The following is a 17,107-nucleotide window of genomic DNA, read 5'->3' on the forward strand; positions in this document are numbered from 1 at the left end:
TCAATAAGGTTCAATACAGGTAGTCCTCGACTTACAGTTGAGCCCAAAATTTCTATTACCCAAGTGAAACGTTTGTTAAGCGAGTTTTGTCCCGTTTTATGACCTTTCCACATTTGTTAAGTGAATCACTGCAGTTGGTAAGTTAGTAACCCGGTTCTTAAGTGAATCTGGTTTCCCCCATTGATTTTGCTTGTCAGAAAGTCGTAAAAGGGGATCACATGACTCTGGACACTACAACCGTCGTAAATATGAGTCAAGTGACACATGCATGAGGTTTTTGATCACGTGATCATGGGGATGCTGCAATGGTCATAAGTGTGAAAAATGGTCATAACCCTTTTTCAAGTGCCATTGTAATTTCAAAGGCCACTAAATGAATGGTTGTTAAGTAGAGGACTACCTGTATGAGATAATGGTCAACAGAATTCAAAAGGGATGGACTTAGATCATTTGTGGGAATGTAATGATTCAAAGCGTATGATCTGCTTAACTCCACCCCCCACCTCTGCCTGCCCTTCTCCTACACTTACAGGAGGGGGCGCCAGAAGCAATATAGTTCACAACAGATGCAATAGTTCACAACATGTAGTGACTCCATGCCATTTTGCCAGCTTCAGTCTCAGCAAGCAACTCCGCCAGCAAAACCAAACAACGTTTATTTATGGCTTTCAAATCTTGCATTTGCAAAACTAGTACAAACATAGGCCCTAGCCATGCACTTACAGGGAGACGGCTAAAAGCTTCGGGCAAAATAGAGGAGAGGGCATCACATGTGCTGGTCTGGAGAGTTGGGTGCTCGGCGTTTTGGAGGGCAGCTGGTAAAGGTCCATTCAGCATCCTTGTCCAGAATGTCACAACCTATGCAGTGGAAAAGAGAATCATGGTAGTTTCATTCAGAGAGATATTTTTTATGAATAGCAATAGCACTAGCACTAAGATTTTATATACCACCCAATAGCGCTTGAAACTCTCTGAGTGCCTTACGGTGTCAGCATACTGCCCCCAACAATCTGGGTCCTCATTTCAACCTTGGAAGGATGAAAGGCTGTGTCAACCTTAAGCCGGTCAGGATTGAACTCCTGGCTGTAGGCAGAGTTAGCCTGCAATATCGCATTCTAATTACTGTGCCACCACGGCTCTTACTATTAATAGTGATGTGAATGAAATAAGACAAAGGCTAATGTTTGTAAACAAGCACATCTTGCCCCCATTCATTCATTTATTTTATTTATTTATTTTATTGATTAGTTTTTTTAATTCCATTTTTATTATTATTAGAAATAACTCAAGGCAAACAAATACTGTACAGAATAAACTCTTCTCCTCCTATTTTCCCCACAACAACCCTGTGAGGGAGTTGGGTTGAGAGAGAGGAACTGGCCCATCGTCTCTTCCTCCAGAAAATGGCTTCAGTTGTTTTTCAAGGCAAGACTTGATTGCTACTGATTTCAAATTAATCAATCAGGTGTCAAATTTAGTTGATCATTATCTTTTGACTTCCTTCCTTTGAATTATTTTTCATTCCAGCTGCCCTTTCTAACAAGAAAATTAAGATCTGGAGGTCAAGTTTACTTTATTTACCTTTCCTGTTGAATTTTTATTCTATCATTGTGATTTATAGGGGCCTCTTTACTAATGTTTGTTAATTGAGCTACCTTAAAAAAAAAACTTTTTCAACTGGAGATGGGAAGAAAATGTTTCAAATTTTTTTTAAAAAAACCCAAAGCCAATTTCCTGGCTGCGATAAATGAAGCAAAACATTATAACTGTAGATATACGTTTGTAATATATCTTATATATTTTACGTTTGTAAAATATTTTATATTTTTGTTTCTTGTGCTTTTTATTTGAAATGTGATGAGAATGTATCATACAATAAATAAGTAATAAAGAAAAACAAAACAGGGGACAGAAAATAAAATTATTTTATATTTTATAAGGAGCCGTGGTGGCACAGTGGTTAGAGTCCAGTACTGCAGGCTACTTCTGCTGACTGCCTACAATTTGGCAGTTCAAATCTCGCCAGGCTCAAGGTTGACTCAGCCTTCCATCTTCCTGAGGTCCCAAAATGAGGACCCAGATTGTTGGGGGCCATAGGCTGTCTCTTTAAACCGCTTGGAGGGGGCTGTAAAAGAACAACAAAGAGGGATATGTCTAAGTACTATTGCTATAATACCATAATAGGACAAGACATACCAAGTCAATGGGTATCCGCTGATCTGCAGCTAGGTCTGGCTTGTACTGCTGTATTATACCCACTCCAAGCTCATCCAGAAGCTGCCAGAAAGAAGAAAAAGAAAGGAATATTAGAAAGGAATATTATGGATTTGCAAAGCAAGATATCATATAGAGACAGTTATTCAGGTAGTCTTCAACTTACAACATTCGTCTAGCATCCATTCAGAGATACAAAGGCATTAAAAAAAAAGTGAATTACAGCCAATCTTCACACTTATGATGGTTGCAGCAGCCCCACAGTCACATGATCAAAATTTGGGCGTTTGGCAACCGGCCTGTATTTATAACGGCTGCAGCATCCTGAGGTCATGTGATTCTCCATTTGCCACCACTCCAGCTGGCTTCCGACAAGCAAAGTCAATGGGATAAACCAGGTTCACTTAACAACTGCATGAGTCATTTAGCAACTGCAGTGATTTGCTTAACAACTGTTAAAATGTTAAAAAGGGTCATAAAATCAGGCAAAACTCACTTAACAGACACCTTACTTAGCAACAGAAATTACAAATTATGGTCGTAACTCGAGGACTACCTGTACTGGACCAGAACTAATACTGCAATAAATCATAATATGGTTTAATCTGGATTAAGTTATTCAGGAGTGGTTTATGTAGCAACTATAGCTTAACGTGACTCTCATTACTGACAGGTTTTGCTTCTTTTTAGAATAAATCAAGGAAAAGCAAACGAAAAGAAATCCTGTTGTTTTTTTTGAAATATTCTCACCTTTTTTTGTATGAATAACATTTAACTCCAGCATCTAAGTATAGTTTAGTAATTTAAATCACCAAATGGAGTCTCTGAATCACAAAATATGAATCAAGCCATTATTTAATACAATGGTACAAGTGGATTGTTTTTTTAAAAAAAATAATCATGTAAAGCTATGTTTCTTTAGGGATTTCCTGGGTTTTTTTTTATCAACAAGGAATCAATATTTCTATAAGCTAAATACCATTCTCCTTAAAATAAACCCATATAAAACAAAAAAAAGCATTTTCTCCAAAGCTTTAAATCATGGTTGTCCAACCTTTTGGCTTGCTTGGGCCGCACTGAGTGAAGGGGAATTGTCTTGGACCGCATATAAAATATATAATTTAATTAATGCACTGTATATAAATAGATAATGTATAATAAATATAGTATAGTTATTGCATATACATGTACAATGTATATCTTGCATTTTAAAAATATTTTTATGATCTTGTGGGGCCACATTATTAGCTGTCCAGGGCCACATGTGGCCCCTGGGCTGCAGGATGAACATATCTGCATTAAATGAATAGTAGTACTTACTTTTGCCCCATGCAGCTGAAGTGATGGATCTCCTTCCTCCATGCATTTACAAGCCACTTCGCCAAGTTCTAGTAAACAGCTTTGAGCGAAGATAAAATAGCCCTTCACAAGCAGCGCTAAAACCTGTAATCAATCGAAGCCGGGAGGGGAAGGAAAGGGAAGAAACGTAATGGGAATTTTAATATTTAATAGAAAACCTATCATATGACAGCGGACATATCTAAATGGCTATTTCAATATTATTGCCAATAGCAACTGTGATCAAAGATGGCTGCCATTTTTTTTCCCTTTTATTCTTGCCGTATATTCTTATTTTTAATATGAATTTTATATTAATATTTTTAAATAGTGTTTGCCACTCAAGAGTTGTTTATACAAACTGGGCACCTATATCAACTGAATAAATACGCAGTATAATTTCTGTCAGCTGATATTTGAAAAATTGAAATAAACTATCCAGCATATTAAAGGTAAACAGATGTACTGTCACTACCTGTGGACTTCCAGATCAATTAATCTGCAAACTGACACTATTTAAGGATGTACCTCAGAGCAAGGTTCTAGTATCTAACAAATCCCAAATTAAGTTAGGACAGTGAAGCTAAGAAGGAGTACTCTCAGTTGTAAATGTGCTGGGAATGATTTCTGCAGCTCTTTAATAGCTTTGGGAGCAATGTTACAGACAATCTGCAGGTGTCCCAGGCTCTGGGCCTACTACAGTATTACCATTTATTCTTCTCTATCTCTATTTAGTTATTTAAACAAATATCTATGTATTCAATCAATCAATCAACCAATCTATCAGTTTCCATAGCTGCCCATCTTAGACAAGTGACTTTGGCCGGCTTGCAATTCTAAAACTATAAAACTATCAGGCATGGGAAATCAAGAATAGCACGTACAAAAGCTCAAAGCAATTTTTGGATTCTATGTTCACCCATAAACAAACTCCTGCCAGACTAAAGCAGGGGTCTCCAACCTTGGTCCCTTTAAGACTTGTGGACTTCAACTCCTAGAGTTCCTCAGTCAGCTTTGCTGGCTGAGGGACTCTGGGAATTGAAGTCCACAAGTCTTAAAGGGACCAAGGTTGGAGAACCCTGGACTAAAGCATACACTACACAACTATCTGATAAATCATCATTCTCTTTTAACGACCCCATCATCCCTTGCGAGATGGAGTCTGGGCAATTGAATAGAGCTGAGTGTGTACTGGCCAGATGCCTTTCCTGTTGCCAATGCGGAGGTTTTTTTCCCCAGCAGATATATTCTCAGTGTGCCCAAAGAGAGAAATATCTAACTCTACCTAGGATCGAACTCACAGTCTTCTGATTGTGGGGCGAGAGCTCCACCTCTAGGCCACCGCACCACTCAAACTATCTGAGAAATGCTGAAAGAAATTAAGAGAGGAGTCCCTCCTGCAGCTGCTTCCTGCTTAGCAACAAGTCAAGGCTGAATTGTTGCTCCCTCTTATAAGTCAGGATCAGATTCCACCACAAACATGATTAAAAAGCACCCAAAAATAAAGGTGTACAGCAGCTGAGATAGTTCATCAACTAACAGTAAAACCAAGAAATGGGGGCATTAACACATTCCGAAGATTGGAGCCATTCTAATCCCTCACAGGAGAATATACCACAAGGCAGAGGCTACAGCAGAGAAGGCCCATCTTCTAGTTCCCAACAATTGACACTTTTGGGTGACGGGATCCGCAACGTGTCCAATTTGCGGAATCAAATTGGATGGGTATAGATCAGGAAGGGGGAGTCAAACTCGATTCCATTGAGGGCCACATCAGGAGTGATTTGACTTGGGGGGAGTGCAGGGTGGGTGTGGCTAGGGTTGGCGTGCCCATATCAACATTACGTATGTCCGGGGCACCTATGGTGGCCAAGCATTTTGCCAGCAGAAACGGGCTCCCGAGCTGCGTTTTCGGCTGTGATGGCTTCCTGCAACCCTCTACCAGTGGAAATGGAGCTCAGGAGGGCCGCCCAGAGTCCTTCCGAGCTCCATTTTCGGCTGTGAAAGGCTCCAGCAACCTTCTGCCAGCGAAAACAGAGCTCCATTTTTGCTGGCAGAGGCACCGCGGGCCGGTCCTTTGCCGTTTCCAGGCCAGCCCCACCAGCCAGATCTAAGCATCCTACCAGCCAGATTCGGCCCCCGGGCCTTGAATTTGACACCCCTGGTATAGAGTCTACCATCAATGAACCAGCTGTCTCTCCTTATCCACCTACCTGCAGTGCCTCCAGGCGAACTGGCGAGGGTTCATAGATGCTAACAGTTGACGGACAGCTGGTGTCACTATCCGAATAGCAATCTTCTCGGGGCAACACAGCAAGAGAGATGCAGAGACGCACGAGCCAACAGGGCTCAGTTGGCGCCTTCTCCGGCGCAGGCAATGGTTCTTCTGAGACCGGAATAGGTTCTAGACGCCATTCAGGTGCACCGGAACGAAGCAGTGGGGTTGGTGTGCCGTCGCTCATCCCCAAAGAGGCGGGCTGCTGCAAAAGGAGACGCACCTCGGGCAAAGGGGCTTGAGTCGATACAATGGAACCCAGCAAAGTCAGACTTGAGACTCGAACATTAACATCTAGGAATAATAAAAAAATAAACAGATGGCACACATGAAGCAGCTATTCTAAGTCAAAGAAAGATGGCACCCAAGGAATTATGGATTCCAGAGAAAAGGAGCAACGGCTACAGATGCTGCCCAATCAGAGGTGGGCTGCTGGGGGTCCGCGGGGGTCCGCAAGAGCCTCTAGCTAAGATTCTGTGCAGTTCGGAGAACCCCTAAATCCCATTCCTGGCTGGCCCCATCCACCCCTCTCCTCCCTGGAGTCCCCACACAGCCTGTTTTGGAGGCAAGTAAGGGCGTGCAGGGAGGCTCGGCGAGGGCGAAAAAAGGGCCTACTGGAAGTTCCCCGTTTCTGGACTCCAGAGGGCCTCCAGAGCCTGGGGAGGCCGTTTTCATCCTCCCGGGAGCTCGAGGAAAGCCTCGGGAGCCTGGGGTGGGCAAAAAGACCCCCTCCCGGCTGTGGTGTAGGAGGCCGACTAGGCCACGTCCACCCTGCAACCGAGCAAAGAACCCCTTGCTGAAACGCCACCCCACCCCCACCCCCGCCCCGCTGTGGTTCAGGAGGTCGACTAGGCCACACCTACTATGGCCACGCCCACCCAGCAACCAGGCAGAGAACCCCTTGCTAAAAATTTTGAAGCCCACCCCTGTGCCCAATGTCAGCAATTAGAATGGGGCTGGGAAAAGAAACAGCAAGCACTCCAGAAGAGGCGAACTATGAAAGGACGACTGAAAAATGACCCAGTTCAGAAAGACATAAGGAAAAAAGCTTCAAATTAAACAGCATTAGGTATTCGGACCGAATTTTGTGTATTGTGTCCAGTGGTTCCATGAAGGTTTCCCCTATCTGGTTGTTCCCGACTCAAGAGTGCGGTGCTAATCTCCATTTCTTGGCTGAGGGAGCCAGCACTATCAAAAAATGCTTCCATAATCAAATGGCCAGCATGACTATACGCCGAGAGACAAAAAAGAATGTTACCTTCCCATGGAAGTGGTACCTATTTATCTACTTGCATTTGCATGCTTTCAAACTTCTAGGTGGCCCGGAGCTGAGATGAGGACGGGCGCTCACCCCGTTGCGCAGCGCTCGGGTATCGAACCTGGACTTTACAGCTGATAAGTTCAGTGTCTTTAACTGCTCAGCACCATCACGCCCCCTAGTGGTTCCATAATCAACATTTAGTAAGATCTCCAAAGCTAAATCTGTCCTTCCACCTCAGGGAATTTTAGCTTCAGGTTCATGCAGAACTACCACTTCGGGGATAAAGCTGGCCTACATCTTCCATATTTTTGTCATAGCAGGATTCCTATGAAACCTCTGGCTGAAGTAGGATGCAACAAAGGAAGGTATGCTCAATTACAGGTAGTCCTTGACATATGACATAATGAAGTCTACCCATTACGGTTGAAAAAGGAATTGGACACCCAATTTTTCATTTTTTCGTGGTAGTTAATAAAACAAACAATGGCATAGTTGATTTCGCATGGCTGTGGCATGCTGCAAACAACCATAGCTAGCATGCTGCAAACAACCATACCTAGCACTCAAAGTTCAGTCATGTGAATGGGGGACGGGGACAATTGTCAGAACTTTGTATTAAGATTGTAAGCCCCTTTTTTCAGGTAGATTGTAAATTTGAATCTGGGGAGGAAAGCTATGGCAAATCTAGACAGCATACTAAAAAGCAGAGACATCACCCTGCCAACAAAGGTGCGTATAGTCAAAGCTATGATTTTCCCAGTTGCAATGTATGGTTGTGAAGGTTGGACCATAAGAAAGGCTGAGCGCCAAAGAATTGAGGCCTTTGAACTCTGGTGCTGGAGAAGACTCCTGCGAGTCCCTTGGACTGCAAGGCGAACAAACAAGTCAGTTCTAGAGGAGATCAACCCTGACTACTCTTTAGAAGGCCAGATCCTGAAGATGAAACTGAAATACTTTGGCCACCTAATGAGAAAGAAGGACTCACTGGAGAAGAGCCTAATGCTGGGAAAGATTGAGGGCAAAAGAAGAAGGGGACGGCAGAGAACAAAGTGGCTGGATGGAGTCACTAAAGCAGTAGGCATGAGTTTAAATGGACTCCAGAGGATGGTAGAGGACAGGAAGGCCTGGAGGAAAGTTGTCCATGCAGTCGCGATGGGTCGGACACGACTTCGCAACTAACAACAAATTTGAATTGTTTCTAAGCAACCGGTTGTAAGTCACTGACTTACCTGTGTATTATTAATTCACACTTCCTTTCCTACAGCAAATTATTTTCTTTTAAACCATAACAGCAATAGCAATAGCACTTAGACTTATATAGCGCTTCACAGTGCTTTACAGCCCTCTCTAAGCAGTTTACACTCAGCATATTACCCTCAACAATCTGGGTCCTCATCTTACTGACCTCGGAAAGATGGAAGCCTGAGTCAACCTTGAGCTGATGAGATTCGAAGTGTCGAACTGCTAGCAGCCGGCAGTCAGCAAAATTAGCCTGCAGTACTGTACACTAACCACTGCACCACCATGGCAAGAAGGTTGCTTGGTACCATAATCAGAGATGAAAGTCCAGCAAAAGCAAATATGAAGCAAAGAGAAAATCTGTTCGGCAGGGGAACTGAACGGGGCTTCACAGTTCCATACGCCACTAATTATTAATATTACACAGGAGTTCCCCACATTCACACACATTTGCATGGATGGCTTACAACCACATATACAAGATCTAATCAATTTGATAATAACTTCTGTAGAGACACAAAGGTGCATTGATTATGTGCTGGCATATTCCAGTGTCTCTTTAAAAGAACGAAACTTGTGATCTGAGGAAAAAAAATATCCACGAGTAAAACGTCTAAAACCAGATGGGATATAAACCTGTTGTACCCCACCATCTCATGCTTCTGTAACTGCCATACACAACCCCAAAACAACCAGCTGGACAATATGTTTTACTAATTGTTGTTATTAGCTGCAAAGGCGGGTCCGACCCATCGCAACCCAATGGACAACGTTCCTCCAGGCCTTCCTGTCCTCTACCATCCTCTGGAGTCCATTTAAGCTCAAGCTTTTGCTCTCAATCTTTCCCAGCATTAGGCTCTTCTCCAGGGAGTCCTTCCTTCTCATTAGGTGGCCAAAGTATTTGAGTTTCATCTTCAGGATCTGGCCTTCTAAAGAGCAGTCAGGGTCGATCTCCTCTAGGACTGACCAGTTGGGTCGCCTTGCAGTCCAAGGGACTCTCAGGAGTCTTCTCCAGCATCATAGTTCAAAGGCCTCAATTCTTTGGTGCTCAGCCTTCCTTATGATCCAACTTTCACAGCCATAAATTGCAACTGGAAAAACCATAGCATTGACTATACATACTTTGGTTGGCAGGGTGATGTCTCTGCTTTTTAGTAAGCTGTCTAGATTTGCCATGGCTTTCCTCCCCAGGAGCAAGTGTCTTTTAATTTCTTGGCTGCAGTCCCCATTGGCAGTGATTTTGGAGCCCAGGAAAATAAAATCTGTCACTACCTCCATTTCTTCCCCATCTATCTGCCAGGAATTGAGAGGGGCGGATGCCATGATCTTAGTTTTCTTAATGCAAATAATACCAAGCAACGAAACAGCTGCACAAAAGATAAGTGTAAAATAACTGCATACCTTTATGTTTAATGTATGGCTTTATCTGATTCCATACTCTTGATAGCAGACCAGGCTTCAAACGGTTGTACGGTACATTTGAGACCAGATTGGCAAGGCACTGTCAACAAGGAAGAGAAATGAAAAACTACCTCGACTTAGGACCACAAACAAACCCAAAATTTCTGTTGCTAAGCAAGACAGTGGCCCAAAGGGGCTTTTCCAAAAGGCAACTGGACTTTCTTGGGGGTTTTTTTTCTCCTTTGAAAATGTTTTGCTTCTCATCCAAGAAGCTTCTTCAGTTCTGATTGAAGTCGGAACTTGAAGAAGCTTCTTGGATGAGAAGCAAAACATTTTCAAACAGAACAAGCAAACAAACGAGGAAGTCCAGTTGCGTTTTTGAAAAGGGACCTTTGGGACAAGCATGACCTGGGTGACTGAGAAACTCCAGGGACGGCTGTTGAGTTTTATACTCCAAGTTTACAACATTTCCTGCCGCAGTTGTCAAGTGGATCACTGCAAGGGTTAAATTAGTAACAGTTGTCCAAGTGAATTTGGCTTCCCCCAGTGGTGAAATGTAAAATTTCTTACTGCCAGTTCTGTGGGCGTGGCTTGGTGGTGGTGGGGTAATGTGACTGGGTGGGCGTGGCCAACTTTTCTTTTTAACTTTTAAAAGCATTTTTTCTACAATCTCTTCGGCCAATCCCAGCCGAGTTGCCTGATCGTCAGAGGCTTTTGTTTTCTTTTAAAAGCATTTTCTTTTTGCCTTTAAAAGAAAAAAAAGCCTCTGACGATCAGGCAACTCAGCTGGGATCGCCAGAGCTTTTTACAACCTTTTTTTCGGCCAAAGAAAAAATGCTTTTAAAAGTTAAAAAAAAAAACCTCTGATGATCGCGCGGCTCAGCTAGGCCTGGGGGGGGGGGGCAGGGATTTTTGCTACTGGTTCTCCAAACCACCCGCCATCGCTACTGGATTGGGCAATCCTATCCGAACCGGGAGCATTTCACCCTGGCTTCCCCGTTGACTTTGCTTGCCAAAAAGCTGCTGGTGATTACATGACACCCGAGATATGCTAGTTGCCAAGAGTTCGAATTTCCATCACGGGCCCATGGGCAATGCTACAACCATCCTAAGTGTGAAAAATGGTCGTGAGTCATTTTTTTCAGTGCCGTTGTAACTCTGAACAGTCACTAAACAAATGATTGTAAGTTGAGGACTGCCTGTGTGAAAGAGGGATTAGGATCCTGTTTTAACATCCTGTTTTCTTATTTCCCACACCACCTCTTTCCTTGGGGGGGGCATGTCAGTTTAAGAATATAAGAAGAATGGTGAGGACTGTCTTTTTCTTAATCTTTTAGTGCTCTGTTAAGCTTTTCCAGCTAAATTTCCCCTCACATCTTGGACATAAATTGTTTCAACTCCTCCCCTCAAGTCGACGCCATAAGGCACTGAACGCCAGAACAACTAAACACAAGGACAGTTTTTTCCCACATGTTGTCACTCCGCTAAACAAATAATTCCCACAACACTGCCGAACTATCTAGTAAGACTATATTACTATTCTTCTTCTCATCTTTCCTATTACCTATCTCCTTATCTTCTTATGACTATAACTTTGTTGCTTGTCTCTTACGACATACATTGTTTTATTTAATATCTTAGTATGATTTATGTTGATTGCTTATTTAGTATCCTATAACTATCACTAGTATCCTATGTTCTACCTTATGATTTATGATGAATGTACTGTCTTCCCCGAAAATAAGACCCTGTCTTATATTTTTTTGAACCCTGAAATAAGTGCTTGGTCTTATTTTCGGGGAGGTCTTATTATTTTGGGGCGCGTGGAGCAAGATGGGGCTCCTCTTGCCGTCTTACTTGATTTCCAGCTCTGCGTTTAAATATTTTCTGGGAGGGCTTATTTTCACGGGGAGCCTTATTTTAGGGCATGGGCTTGAAAGCCCGGTTGGGCTTATTATCAGGGGATGTCTTATTTTCAGGGAAACAAGGTATTTTTATAATGACTATGATCATGATTTATCACTTGTTGTTTGTATTACACTGAGAGCTTATGCACCGGAGACAAATTCCTTGTATGTCCAGTCAAACTTGGCCAATAAAAACTCCTCTCCTCTCTCCTATCCTATCTTACCCTACCCTACCTTACCCTACCCTATTCTACCGTACCTTACCTTACCCTACCTTATTCTACCTTACCCTACCCTATTCTACCCTACCTTAACTTACCCTACCTTATCCTACCTTACCCTACCCTACCCTACCCCACCTTATCCTACCCTATTCTACCCTACCCTACCTTATCCTACCCTACCCTACCTTATCCTACCGTACTCTATCCTATCCTATTCTACCTTACCTTATCTCACCCTACCCTATCTTACCTTACCTTACCCTACTCTATCCTACCCTATCCAGCGGTGGGTTTCACATTTTGTTACCACCGGTTTGCTTCACGTGCGCGCCTTCCGTACATGCACCTGGACTTCTGCACATGTGCTTTGCTCGTGCGCGCGCCTTCTGCGTATGCCCCCGGCCTCAAATATGTGCCTGAATAGGACGGCACAGAGCTGGGGCAGGTGGGCAGGCCCACCTGCGATTTCAGCTACCGGTTCGCCCAAACCAGTCTGAACCGGCTAAATACCACCTCTATCCCTATCCCTATTTTAATTGCCTTAAGTATAATGAAGCGAGTTGGTTTGCTGCAGCAATTAAAGGCACTAGGTTGGAAGGCAAGAGAGGGTCCGTTTTACTCATCCTTTAGCCACCAAAGAAAACTGTGTGAGTTTGGGTCTATCCCTCTTTCTCAGCCAGAGGAAGAAGGAAGTGGCAAACCACTTCCCAAAAATGTTGCCAGGAAAACAAGGGACTTGTCCAGGCTAGTCACCCTCATGACTGATTTGAGGACATATAAACAAACACACACACACACACACATATGCAACTATACAATTGTTATCATTTGAAAATTGGTCTCTTAGGAATCATCTTCCAACATGGAGCCACTCAAATAAGCTGCATTAAATGGATTGTCTGGAGATTATAGGTAGTCCTCGACTTACAATAGTTCACTGTCGTATGATCAAAATTTAGACACTTGACAAACAACTCATATTTATGACGGTTATAGTGTCCCGGGATCGTGTGATCTCCTTTTGAGACCTTCTGACAAGCAAAGTCAATGGGGAAGCCAGATTCCCTTAACAACCATGTTACTAACTTTACAACTTGATGAACGTATCTTTTCTTTTATGTACAATGAGAGCATATGCACCAAGACAAATTCCTTGTGTGTCCAATCACACTTGGCCAATAAAAAATTCTATTCTATTCTATTCTATTCTAACTTTACAACTGCGGCAAGAAAGCTCGTAAAATGGAGCAAAACTTGCTTAACAAATTTATCACTTAGCAACATACATTTCGGGCTCAATTGTAGTCGTAAGTCAAGGACTACCTGTATAGAACCAGCTCCTTCATGGAGAACTCTAGGCTGGAGAAAACTGGATTAGCAAGGTGTGGCTAGGACTGCTGTAATGCCACCCTACCGACAATAGGAGGAAGAAAATAATGATGATGTAAAATAATTAAGACAAACCTTTGCCATTAATTTTGAATCATCTTTTATGTAAAACAGTGGATGGAAACTAAGAAGCAACCTGTAATTAAGGAGAAATTTCCTGACAGTGAGAACAATTACTGTTGCCATCACCTATTCCAGCTACCTGGAACGGGCTGAAAATGGGGCACGCGAAAGCCGAAAATGGGCTGTGCGGTGGTGGCGCTGATGGGCACCAGCGATCCTCATAGCCTGGAACAGCTGATCGGAGGTACTCCGGGAGGCAGATCCAACCACCAATCAGCTGCTCATGCTAAATCAGGCTGTGCCGAAGCTGACCATGTTGCTTGCTGTTTGCTGCAAGGAGGTAAATTGCTGGGAGGCAGAGGCCGGCAGATGGGGGCCGGCTGGTGGGCAGGGCCTCAGCAACATTCGCTGTATAAGATGCACAGATATTTCCACCCACGTTTTTGGGGGGCTAATATGTGTCTTGTACTCTGAAAAATACAGTAGTGAGAACAACTTGCCTCCAAAAGTTGTGGTGCTCCATCACTGGGGGTTTTTAAGAAGAGATTGGACAACCATTTGTCTGAAATAGTATAGGGCCATGATGGCGAACCTATGGCCTTCTTTGCAGGCACACCAGCCTTCGCCCTAGCCCGCCTCCCGCCGGCCAGCTGATCTTCGGGTCTCTGCCGCACATGCACTGGGGGTAGGGCGCACGTGGGGGATGCACACCCGCATGCCCCGGGGGGTGTTCGCATTGCATTTTGGGGGTTTGCGTACGTCCATCAGGTTGGTGGAAGGCCTCCTGCACTAACCTGGAAGCCAAAACTGGGTGCAGGGGTGCTGCGTGCCCTCCATGCCCCGTTTTGGGTCTGGAAGACCTCCTGCACCAACCTGGAAGCCAAAAATGGGCATGGGGGCGGGGCATAATGCATGGGGGGCAGGGCATCTGCACAGGGGGGTGCTCGCATTGCATTTTGGGAGTGCACACGCATGCTTTGGGCACTCAGCATCAAAAAGGTTAGCCATCACTGGTATAGGGCTTCCTGTTTGAGCAGGGGGTTGGACTAGAAAACCAAGGTCCCTTCCAACGCTGTTATTCTGTTACTCAGAACTAGTAGAACAAAAGCCACTTCTGTAGACAAACATTTACCTTGATTATCTGGGTGAGGGTTTGGGACGAAGTTTCGGCCACCAAAGCCAACAGCATACACCGGTGAAGTTCTCGGATGCTGGAGGCAATGCTCACCGAGAAAGGTGTGAATGCTCTCTTGTGATCAGTGGCGTCCTCGGCAATGGACAGGAATTGCTTGGAACCTTCCAAAATGGAGGAGAGCACTTGGAAAGCACAGGCCCGGGTCTGCAACAGAACAAAAATCAATAAAGGAGTTGAGCCGAGGCACCTGATGGAGCCCAATTATCTTCTACATCCGTTCTCAAGGATACCGCCGGAAGTCCTGGTTGGCCTATGGAAGGCAGAGAGAGCCTGAGCCATTGATACGATCGCTCCCTTAGCATAGCCTTCCTTCAGCAAAAGCCCTTTATAGCTCTTTGGTGTTATAAGGGGCTTTGGTGATAAAGGGCTGGAGTGCCAGTAGAGGAACTTTAGAGAGAATTGGACTGAACTCTCTTTAAGAAGCATATTCAATTACACTCCTGCATCCTGGACGTCCTGTATAAATGTTAGTTGAGTTGTTTTTACTCTGTCTTAAGCCTTATTTTATTTATTTTTGATAGGATAGGATAGGATAGGGTAGGGTAGGGTAGGGTAGGGTAGGGTAGGGTAGGGTAAGGTAGGACATGGTAGGGTAGGGTAGGGTAGGATAGGTACGGTAGGGTAAGGTAGGATAGGGTGAGATAGGGTAGGGTAGGGTACGGTAAGGTAGGGTAGGGTAGGGCAAGGTAGGGCAGGGTAGGGTAGGGTAGGGTACAACAGGACAAAACAGGATAAATAAAATGGAATGGAGTGCAGTGGGATGGAACTGTTGTGGTCCGCCAGCAGCCTGCGGAGCTGGCAGCGGAGTCGGACAGCGATGAAGCTGAGGAAGAACATGGGCCAGTCCTGGAGGCTGAGGAAGGCCTGGATGAGGGCTCTGCGTCACAGGCAGAGATGGGACCAGGGCCATCTGGGAGTGAGGTGCAGACTCCGGAGCCCACAGAGGCTGACAGCAGTGAGGCAGAGAAACAGGAGTAGCCTGTTCCTAATGCACACATGAGAAGAGTTGCCAGAAGGCAAGAGCAGCTAAAACAAAGAGGACAACTCGGGAGTAGGGCCAAGAGATGATTAGCCCCTCCCATAAGGCTTAAAAGACCAGCAAAGGCGTTTGGGTTCTTTGTCGGAAAACAACATTGATAGAATTGCTCTTTGTCTTGCTGCATTTATTTCTTGTCGGCATCTTCTGCTTTTGAACTTTTGTCAAGAAAAGCCTTTGGCAGTTTGCCTAATTAGACCAAGGTTGGTGATAAGACTGAAGAGTTGTGTTAGGAACAATTTGTTTTGATTTAGTTTGGACGACGCTGAGAATGAGTTAATTCTCAGCTGTTCTAATAAAGTCTGTTTGTTTTTGAACTGATTGCGTCTACTACTACCTACTTGGGCCTAGGTCACAACAGGAGCACTCTGCTTGCAGTGTTCCACGACCACAATAAAGTGAACTGAATTGAATCCGATTTTATTGCAACAAGTGCTTGGAAGAGAGTATATGCTGGATCTTATGGGATGGGTAGACGTTACAAAAATAACGAATCCTCTTACCTTAGCGGAAGGATCTTTTAAAGCAATTGTCATCAAAGATAGTGTCTGTGGGCTTCCTATTCCAGGTTCATCAGGAATAAATGCTGACCAGTAACCATAGAGGACTTTCTTCTCTATGGATTTCACAGTGGAAAGGAAGCAGATTAAAGCCGCTTGGCGAACTTTAGCTTGGAAAGATCTGGCATGAAATAAAGAGACAAAATATAAGCAGGCTGAGGGTGGGGGAGGAAACTGATTTAACACCTAAAGTAGATGACATTGTCCCATTGGTCAAAATGGGCAGGTGGGAAGTCTTTGATCTTAGAATATAGAACATAAAACAACAGGGTTGGAAGGGACCTTGGAGGTCTTCTAGTCCAAACCCAAGCAGGAGACCCTATACCAGGGGTCTGCAAACTTGGCTCTTTTAAGACTTGTGGACTTCAACTCCCAGAGTTCCTGGCTGAGGAACTCTGGGAGTTGAAGTCCACAAGTCTTAAAAGAGCCAAGTTTGCAGACCCCTGCCTATACCATTCCAGATAAATGGCTGTCCAGTTTCTTCTTGGAAAACAGCGTGATGGAGCACCCACGACTTCCAGAGGTAAGCCATTCCACTGATTCATCGTTCTGTCAGGAAAATTTCAAAATTTTTTCAAATAGCTTCATTTGAATGAATTTTGCGATGCCCATCTCACAAAAAAATGAAACTGAGCGGCATACAATCCTTAGTTTAAAAATAACGAACCAATAAATTTATAAAAACCTTCATTGTTAAAAAGTACAAAAAGCACAAGGACGAGAATATTAATCACAGTTGGGAAGGCTAGTTTGCTCTGGCAGCAAACTAGCAAGCATCTGCCAAGTGTCTCTGTTATCTCTCTTGATGAGTCAACCAGGAACAAACAGTACTTCAGCTCTAGTTCTCTCCCTCTAAGCAGTTGATTTGCTCGCCATGAAGTGGTATAGCAGCCCTTGCTGCTTTTATATCCTGTGGGGTGTGGCTCCATGACTCAGCACTTCCTAGGCCTGCCCCACCCCTGCTTCTGTTGTTCCCGCCTCTCCTGCCTACGAAACCTAGGGTCC

General features: G+C 44.1%; 1 protein-coding gene across 2 annotated transcripts in view; it reads right to left on the reverse strand.

Moving 5' to 3' along the window:
• The window catches only part of HEATR6 (HEAT repeat containing 6), a 50,865-nt gene that overhangs the window by 12,627 nt on the left and 21,131 nt on the right, over positions 1 to 17,107 (reverse strand). For both annotated transcript variants that reach the window (XM_058164196.1, XM_058164197.1), the window contains exons 9-15: positions 16,046 to 16,223; positions 14,444 to 14,650; positions 9,729 to 9,828; positions 5,766 to 6,121; positions 3,535 to 3,657; positions 2,197 to 2,277; positions 724 to 858 (exon numbers count right to left, since the gene is read on the reverse strand). In XM_058164196.1, coding sequence (XP_058020179.1) covers positions 724 to 858; positions 2,197 to 2,277; positions 3,535 to 3,657; positions 5,766 to 6,121; positions 9,729 to 9,828; positions 14,444 to 14,650; positions 16,046 to 16,223 — 1,180 coding nt within the window. The remainder of the gene's footprint in view (positions 1 to 723; positions 859 to 2,196; positions 2,278 to 3,534; positions 3,658 to 5,765; positions 6,122 to 9,728; positions 9,829 to 14,443; positions 14,651 to 16,045; positions 16,224 to 17,107) is intronic.

The sequence above is a fragment of the Ahaetulla prasina genome, chromosome 1 (assembly GCF_028640845.1).
Source record: "Ahaetulla prasina isolate Xishuangbanna chromosome 1, ASM2864084v1, whole genome shotgun sequence".
Taxonomy (NCBI): domain Eukaryota; kingdom Metazoa; phylum Chordata; class Lepidosauria; order Squamata; family Colubridae; genus Ahaetulla; species Ahaetulla prasina.